The 9,485-nt window shown below is 34.3% G+C and overlaps 1 protein-coding gene across 1 annotated transcript in view; it reads left to right on the forward strand.

Annotated features, from left to right (window-relative positions):
• LOC103212728 (cilia- and flagella-associated protein 47) overlaps positions 1-9,485 on the forward strand; it is a gene marked incomplete at its 5' end in the record, with an annotated part of 285,428 nt that overhangs the window by 3,409 nt on the left and 272,534 nt on the right. Inside the window, 2 exons of the mRNA XM_007958686.2 lie at positions 857-1,052; positions 2,816-3,010. Coding sequence (XP_007956877.2) covers positions 857-1,052; positions 2,816-3,010 — 391 coding nt within the window. The remainder of the gene's footprint in view (positions 1-856; positions 1,053-2,815; positions 3,011-9,485) is intronic.

Below are 9,485 nucleotides of genomic sequence, written 5' to 3' on the forward strand. Positions count from 1 at the left end.
AAACTAGAAGAGTTAGTGAGTTCAGTGAATCCATTGCCTTTGTCACTGACTCACAGTGGCACTTTTGAACATAATCCTACTTCATCCATTGCACTATCATTTTATTCTGTGTAATGACTTTGATAGCCTTCATCTCTGCCAGGCCACATTGGTGTCCTATTTTTGGTTTCTAAGATTTCAGCTTCAGTTTACATTTACCAGTTCACATTTTCCTCCCTTTGGGGTACTAAGGGATTCGGATTTGAAAAGACATTGACCAATTATTGTGATGGAACCTAAATTGAGCCTTGTTCTCTAACACAAATTGCCTTTCCCTCGTAGTGAGTTACCACATGAGAAATTCTTACCAGGTGAAATTGACCAGTGACCCTGGCAGTCTTTTCTAAACTTAAAAATCTGGCTGAAAATACATTCCTTTCATCTCAGCTCAGTGCTTTCTCAGAATTTCTGGAGGCTTTTTACAGTAATTGTCTCTCTGACCTCATCTCATACTGACCATACAATAAAGATGGGAAGTTCCTGTTAAGGCATAGAAAACAAGCAAAAAAGAAAGAAAGAAAATGAAAACTGCTGTTTTACTACTTGCCAAGCATGTATTTCTTGTACCCCTGATAATTAATAACTACTTTAAGATTATTTGTTTTATCTGCAGACATGGATGCACTTTAAACTTTTTATTTCAACAGCACTTCATTACATATGTTGAGTTCTACCACAGCCTAGACCCTGTTTCTGGGTACTATATTCTGCTCCACTGATCTGTAACTTTATATTGTATTTTAATACTTAGTAATGTTTAAATTATGTAAATTTTTGTGTGAATTAATCTAAAACACTCTTCTTTCCTTTTCATTAGGTAAGCCTGGAAAATATTCAGTGAATGTTCCTATGCTTTTAAATGATAATCCCGTTTTTTATAGAACATTACACCTTTTTGGAGAGGTAAAATCACCCAACTTACTGTTTGATCCACCATTTGTTTATTTTGCTCCTGTTCCTTTGGATGTAACAACTGAAATAGAAATCAACATTTTACCTCAAAATTTTTTCAGGTAAATATTAATATGAATTTGCCACATTTTTCTTATGTGCTTTTTTCTGTTATGTTTGTGCTTGTGTTATATGAGTCATGACTAATGTCTGACTAGTTTCTGTAGTTAGGAAGAGCTATTAAGATATTTGATGATATTTACATACTTTTTTTTAAAGTCACTTAGATTTAATCTCACAATCAGACATTAAATATTCTTATAAAATTTTGGTATGGCTGTCTTCATTGCATAAAACTCAAACTTAAGAATGCAATGTATTATTTTTCTATTGCTGTGTGACACATTACTATAAATGGTGCAGCTTAAAACAACATGAATTTGTTGTCTCACAGTTTCTGTGAGTCAGAAATCCTGATTTGATTAACTGTGTTCTTGCTCAGGCTCTAAATGGGCAGAAATCAAGGCATTGGCTCAACCATGATGAATACCCAATTCATCATATGGGTTTAACTACAATAAAACAAGTGGAAATTTTTATTTACTTTTTTTCTATTTAATTAGCTGAATAATTTTCATTCAGATTTAGTACTAAGAAAATATGATTTCCTTTTTATAATGCATTTTTTTTTTGGTATGAGGGAGTACATATATAATTCATAATCCAAATTAAATATTGAGCAATAAAGAATTATCAGTAATAATTAGATTTAAAATTAAACACTGCATATTACATTATTAAAATCAGAAATATGTTAAGGAGCTCAGGTGGCATAGTGCCTAAAGCATTTGACTGCTAACCAGAAGGTTGTTGGTTCAAACCCACCAGCCACTCTGTGGAAGAAAGACTGGGCAATCTACTTCCATAAAGATTTATAGCCTCAGAAACCCAAAGGGGTTCACTATGAGTCTGAATCGAGTCATATTTTTAAAAGTAATGATTAAAAAACTATCCATGGTAGGATTTATGTATATAAGTGCTTATACAGTATCCACATTTTTTAAAATTTAAAGTATATATGTATCTGTTGCTATTATTTAGCCTACATACATTAAAGTTTTATCTATTAAAGCTTCAATTTTGGGGTACATTCTTGTCAGAGAAGGAGCTCTGGTAGCATAGTGCCTAAGACATGTGACTGCTAACCAGAAGGCTGGCAGTTCAAACCCACCAGCTGCTGCGGAAGGAAGATAAGACAATGTATTTCCGTAAACATTTACTGCTCTGGTAGCATAGTGCCTAAGGCACTGGACTGCTAACCAGAAGGCTGGTGGTTCAAACCCACCAGCCACTCCTCAGAAGGAAGGTTGGACATTCCTACTTCTGTAGTGATACTGCCTCGGAAACCCAAGGAGGGGTCGCTATGAGTCGGGGCCGACTCGATGGCAAGTAACAACAACAACTTACTGCCTTGGAAACCCAATGGGGGTCGCTATGAGATGGAATTGATGGTAGTAGGTTTGCTTTGGTTTTGATCTTCTTGTCAGAATATATTTGAAGAGAATGATATTTCAATCATGGTTGAGATTAAAAACACAATGCATTAGGCCAAGTATTTTATCTCTCTTCTTTTATTCTTAAAAAACAGAAGGGACTTTGGATCATCTTATGTGGTTCTTGATCAAATTAATATATTGTCAGTCTTAGTTATATTGTGATAAAAAAAATAAGAGATGACATAAAAATCTTTAATAATTGGGAATAATATTATCATTATTTTATTATATTTTTTAGTTGTTCTGATTTAAAAAAGGAACACACATTTAAATCCACTTAATTGCAGGTATTTTGAGCTATAAACTCCTCTTTTTTATATTTGAAACAGCGATACAACTCTAAATGTCAAGCTTCCTAAGAGTAAGGAGATTATTCCCCTTTCTGTGAAGTTTCCAAAGGGCAAAATAATCACAAGTGCTTTGCGTGGAATTAATACAAAGCTTGTCTGCCATCTCAGCTTTAAATCATCCATACCTGTGTCCTTTACTACCAATGTTCTTTTTGGTGATGAAAGCAATAACTGGTAAGATATTTATATGTAGATTCTTTTGGATCTAACAATGAAGAGCAATGGGTTTATATTCTATGCCATTGTAACATGTTAAGAGAAATAAAATAAGATTTTGGGCATAAAGATTTTCTTAAAAATGCAAAATGTATCTTTGCTCATATGGAACACAGCAAAATAGTGGTGATCAACATATTCTCTGGAGCTAGGTTGCCTTGGTTCAAATGTTGACTCTGTTAACTTTGGAACAATAACAAAACCTTCCATGGTTATGAGAAATTGAGTTAATAATTACTGATATGACCTAGCACTTTTCAGTTGCCATCATGTTGACTTCAACTCCTCATTTCCCCTTATGTGTCAGGGGAGAACTGTGCTCTGTAGGGTTTTCTGTGGCTGATGTTTTTGGACGTAGATCGCTAGGCCTTTTTCCTATGTGCCTCTGGGTGGACTCGCTTGCAACCTATTGGTTAGTGGCCAAGCGTGTTAACCTTTTGACCACACATGGACTCTGCCTAGCACATTGCTATTGCTGTTAATTGCACTGGAGATGATTCAGACTCACAGTGATCCACGTGTTATAAAGGCTATAGGGTTTTTTGGCTATAATCTTAATTGAAGCAATTCACCAGGCCTATTTTCTGTGGTACCAGTGAGTGGGTTCAGACCCACACCCTTTAAGTTACAAACCATTTGTACCATTTAGGGACCTTTACTTGCCATTCAGGCAGTTGCAATGTATAATGATCCTGTAGGACAGAGCGAGGTCATTGGGTACCAGGCATAAGCTCAGGAATACAAACAACTCCCTTGCACTTCAGACCTGCTAGACCCTGTCTCTTCTTTTAGCCAAATGAAGTAATACTAAGTTATTTGACTTAGAGGAAAAATAAAAAAAGGTTGGTTCATTCAAATTGAAATGCAGTTGTTGTTCAGATGTAAACAGGTTCTTCCTTCTAGAGCAGAGGTTCTCAAATTTTGTTGGACATTGAAATCGACTGGATGGCAGTGAGTTTGGTTTTTTGGTTTTTGTACCACCCAGAAACTCTGATATAATTAATTGGTCCAGAGAGTGACCTGGGCATTGAAATGTTTGGATGTTCCCTAAGTGATTTTAATGGGAAGCCAAACATGAAAATACTTGCTCTCAAACTTTAACCTGCATATGACTCACCTGGAGGGGTTCTTAAAATACAAAGTCTGAGTCCCACTCTGGTGTAAGTCCTGACATTTTGAATTTTTAACAAGTTCCCATTTGATGTTAAGAGTGCTCTCTGGGGCCAGATGTTGAGTTTGTTTGAAATATAGAATTCCAAGTTCCAGTCTAGACTTAAAGAATCAGCATCTTTCTTTTAGAAAGATCTCCAGGTGATTCATATGCACAGTAAAGCTTCAAAGCAAAGGGCTTAGGAAGACTGAACAAGAGAAAATGTCATCCAAAGAGATTAAATCCTGGTTTAAAACTTGGCAAGAAATAAGGTTACCACTACTAAATGATGTTGATGTGGGAATATTTAAACTAGACACCCATATTCCTGACCTTGGGATAGTTTTTATTTATGCTGCTAATAATTCTCTGTTTGTATGCATGCTAAGGAAATACAAAAACACACTTTATCTTTCCATCAAGACTCCATTGAACAGTGTATATTCTCCAAATTGCAGCAGGGAATAAGAAACACAACTAGGTTATTTACCTTTTTTACATTCAACCAATTTGTCATAGAAAGAAGCAAGATTTGAGATCAAGTCTCATTACTTCTAGTACATAATTTTGCCTCATTTTTTTGCTTTAACAAATTTTATTTTAGAAGAAAATTAGTTTTACAGAAGAGTTGTGAAAATAGTACAGAGTGATCCCATGTACCCAGAATCTTCTTTCCCCTATTGTTAGCATCCTACATTAATGTTACACATTTCACATATACATGTGTATGCGTAATATATATGTTTATGTATATAATTTTTCCAAACAACATTTTTAGGAAGTGGTAAATTTTACTTTTGTTACAATTCCTTTGTAGAAGTCACATGTTAAACTGTATTAAGAATAAAGTTGTGATATATTCCCATAGGATTACTGTATTAAAAGTAAAACATTATATATGATTTTATGTACATACATCAGTGCTATGGATTATTAATATTAATTAAATTATATTAATAAATTTGAAATAAAATATATAAATTAATTTGATTACCTTATTTAGAATGTGTATGCATATGTGTGTATACACGCACACACACATATATGTACATCTCAGTTGTGATGATTTAAATTTGTGGAAAGGGCTCTGAAGAAAGACTTTCAGATTTAAAAATGACTCATAAATTGCAACATTATTTAAAGATTCTTGAATATGCTACAAATGAGATGACTCACATGTCAAAAATTTATATATATTTGAAGTATTGCTAAATGGACATATGTTTCTATTCTTGATGAATATTTCAGTGCTCATTGTGCTATGGTGCAAATTAATGGAAGAAATTCACATACGTAACATGCTTCTATGCACATAGGCTCATTTAGATCAAACCTAGAATATATGTCAGGGCACTAATTTAGTTAATTAGCATGTAGTTACTAGGATTATTAATGTTCATAAATAAGAGTGACTTTATGGGCTAAAAACTTATGTTGTGGACTATTGCAATGCCCAGAACAGTACTTGTAATTGAAATCCATTCTTTCCTACTCAAGAAAGGATGTTGAAAGGCAAATGAGGAAGAGTTATCTTGTGATCATTAATCTTTTGAGTCTGTTTTGATGTATTTAAAAATAAATAAATCTACACTCTGGAACTTTATCACTGCTGACTTATAGTGCCCTCATTTGTGAAAGAGACATTCTTGTGTGTTCCAACATAATGGATGAGCTCAACTGCTATGAATACATATTACAGCAGCAGAATTAAAATTCATTTGTTTGATAGATTTACCTAATATCACTGTATTAGCCATGGGAAACATTAACTATTTAAATAAAAATATTAAATAATGCTTTTGTGTGTGTGTAAGTAAAGTTACATGTGAATAATTTTGCTACCAGTTATTGAATTGAGAAATCTTTTGGGTGATGTGTCTAAGCTGCTTTAGAAAGGTTGCTCAAGGAAGTCTGTGGTGTACACATTCCTCTAAAGCAAGTACTGTTGTTCAAATTTATTCCATTGTTATTGCCTTTACTTAAATATCAGATGGATTGTAATAAGTATTTTTTTTTGGATATTGATACTGGTTTTCATAATGAAAAGCATTTTCAAAGGAAAGATCCAGCATCTTTTATTCTCCTCTTATTTCTCAAGTTTATTCAGCCCTACAAATGGAAATATAAAGCATTAATCAAAAAGTTTTAGCAGCAAATTATTCTTGTAGCCTTTCATATTGTTGTTATCATTGGTTACTGTTGAATTGATTCCGAATCATGGTGACTGCATATGTGCAGAGCAGGACTGCTCCATAGGATTTTCAAGGCTGTGACCAATTGGAAGCAAAACGGAAGACACCAGGCCTGTCTTCCAAGGCGCCTCTGGATGGGTTTGAACTGCCAACCCTTCGGCTAGTAGTCAAGCACTTACCATTGGCAGCTTTGCCAAAATATAATTTTGATCTGACTTTCTTGTGAAGAAGGTTCTTTGTTGGCACAGACAGGTTGCACTCAACTACTAACTGGAAGAAAGACCTGGCAATCTGCTTCTCTAAAGAGTACAGACAAGAAAACTCCCTGGAGTAGTTCTACTCCATAATGCATGAGGTTGCCATGAGTTGGAATTGACATAATAGCCATGCGTTGGTTTGTTTTTCGGTTGGTTTTTGTCTTGTGAAGGATAGTTTGGACAGACAACCATATTATGTCTAGAGAGACTTGTTACTAGAAACCACACCCCAGAGCTCTGCCCCTTCTCCTTCCTCTTGCTCTGTCCCTTTATCTGTAAATTAAAATCATATTCAATCAAGCTGCTTTTATCATGCAAGGTCTATCTTTAAATACTACAGATAGGAGCAGAACTTTAGTTTAAGAACACAAATATATAAATAATACAATATTTCTCGTGGTGCTTGACATATTGTTGGCAGGCCATCACAGTACTTCATATACCAGTAGAAAGTGATAACATACTCTAATTACCAGGTCATTTATCACAGATATTTAACATGAAGCTTCAAAGTTTCATCACTAAAATGATTTGGGCAGGCAAGCATAAGAGTCTCTTATCTACACTAATGATGTAGAAAGAGAAATGTGTGATTAAGGCGTTAATTATTCAGTAGCTAATGACCAGAGAGATGAAGGATGAGTCTTTCCACACTTTATTTAATGGATTATTTGTGGTTGTCATGTCATTCAGATTCCAAGTTGTGGTTCATGAAAAATATATTTTATATTTTATTGGTTATTCTCTGCTATAGATCAAGGAAAAATATACTTTTCTTTTTTGATCTTGATTTTTTGTTGGTTTTACCTTATCTAGAGTGCAGTAGCTTCCTTCTTAGGATTAAGTAGTATGGAAAACAGTCAAATAAGATTAAGGCGGTAATGGCTGCTTGGGCCATTACAGAGAGAGGTTTATGATGTGTGTGTGTGTTCATCAGATTGAAGGAGACAAATATATTAGGTCAAACCTTGTAAACTGCCCATACAATAGGCAAAAAAAAGTTGAATCGTGGTAATTTAATATGTTCAACCTAATATTCAGAGGTTCTTATGATACCTACAGACATTTTGATTGATTCTGGTTTTTGGCTATTATGAATAATGTTGCTATGTCCGTTTGTCTTTTTGTGGGCACGTGTTTTCATTTCTCTTGAGTAGATACCTAGGTCTGAAATTCCAGAGTCATATAATAAGTCCATTAATATTTTGAGAAACTGGTAAACATTTTCCAAAGTGACTAGACCTTTCTACATTCCTAGCAGTAATGAATAAAGGTTCCAGCTTCTTTACATCTTCACAAACACTTCTTATTGTCTGACTTCTTTTATTACAGCCATTGGAATGAATGTGAGGTGATATCTTATTGTGTTTTTGATTTGTATTTCCCTAATGACTGATGGTGTTGAGCATCATTTCATGTTCTTTGTATATTCTACATTGTTGTTGTTGTTGTTGTTACATGCTGTCGAGTCGGACCTGACTCCTAGCGACCCCTCCTTGGTTCCTGAGGTGGTATCACTATGGAAGTAGATTGCCCAATCTTCCTTCCAAGGAGTGGCTGGTGGGTTTGAACCGCCAGCCTTCTGGTTAGCAGTCAAGTGCCCTAGGCACTATGCTACCATGTGAGTAATTTATCATGAAAATGAATTCCAAATATTATGTCCTAATCTGTGGGTAGTCTTTTTATTTTATTGATGGCATCATTGGGAGTACAAAATACTTCAAATTTAGTGAAGTTGAAATTATCTTGATTTCTTTCTTTCAGTGTTTATGCTCTTGGGGTCAATATAAGAAATCATTGCCTAACTCCTATGTTTTCTTCTAAGAGACATGTTTCTTCCTAAGAGCCTGAGAGAATATGTATAGCTTCCAAAAAACAAAAACAAAAACAGCTTTTAATTCAAACTAGTTTCTAATAGTATGTTATATAATTGAACATTATCAGAACATGCACACATCATTAAAATATATGTTGCTTATTTAGATAATTGAGAAGTTAGTGAAAAAATTTGTAAATGTTAAATTCATCATCATCTTCATGGTTTTATCTAGTGTTCCTAAGTTTGAGCTTTTATGCAGCAAGGCAAATCTGAAAATTAAACTTTCCTATATAGTGACTGTAGTGACTGAAAACAAAGCTCTGTTTCAGACAGATTGAACTTAAACTTGGCCTCAGTAATTTTTAATTGTGTGACTTGAAATAATCATTTGCTTTTACAGAATCTTGGTATCATAACCAAGGCTGGAAAAGATAATAATGTAGATTCTTTAAGACTCTTGGGAGGATTTATAGAAATTAAATAGCATGTGTTAAGTGTTGAGCATAGTACTTGGCACAAATATTATACACCCATTATTGTCACCTTCCTCAACATCCCCATCATATCATTATCCCTGTTGTCACCAAGAATGTCCAGCACAACCAGTATAAATCATTAATGCCTGACAGTTAGTATTTAAATCCCAAAGTAGAACTGAAATCCCTAGTGGTAGAGTGGATTTTTACTGGACTCTCACTCTTATACTTTGTATTTTTGGAGTATATCCCCTACTGCTAATTTTTCTGGCCTTTATAGACCTGGCATGGGAAATTCATACCCATGAATCCTGATCTAAAGGTCTGCTTGTAGACAGTGCTACCTAATGAACAAATGTTAGAAGCATGTGTTTCTGACAAGGTACCATAAATGGACCCATTCAAAGAGGATTAGTATTACCAACTGCAAGTCCCTTTTTGGTTTTAAAGTATTTTTTAATAATAATGATATAAATATATGAAATGTCTATATAACTTGTACAATATCTGTATCATGTGCTTCACAGAACTAAGTCAAG

The sequence above is a fragment of the Orycteropus afer genome, unplaced genomic scaffold (assembly GCF_000298275.1).
Source record: "Orycteropus afer afer isolate SDZICR_OR568_19922 unplaced genomic scaffold, OryAfe1.0 scaffold01079, whole genome shotgun sequence".
Lineage (NCBI taxonomy): Eukaryota > Metazoa > Chordata > Mammalia > Tubulidentata > Orycteropodidae > Orycteropus > Orycteropus afer.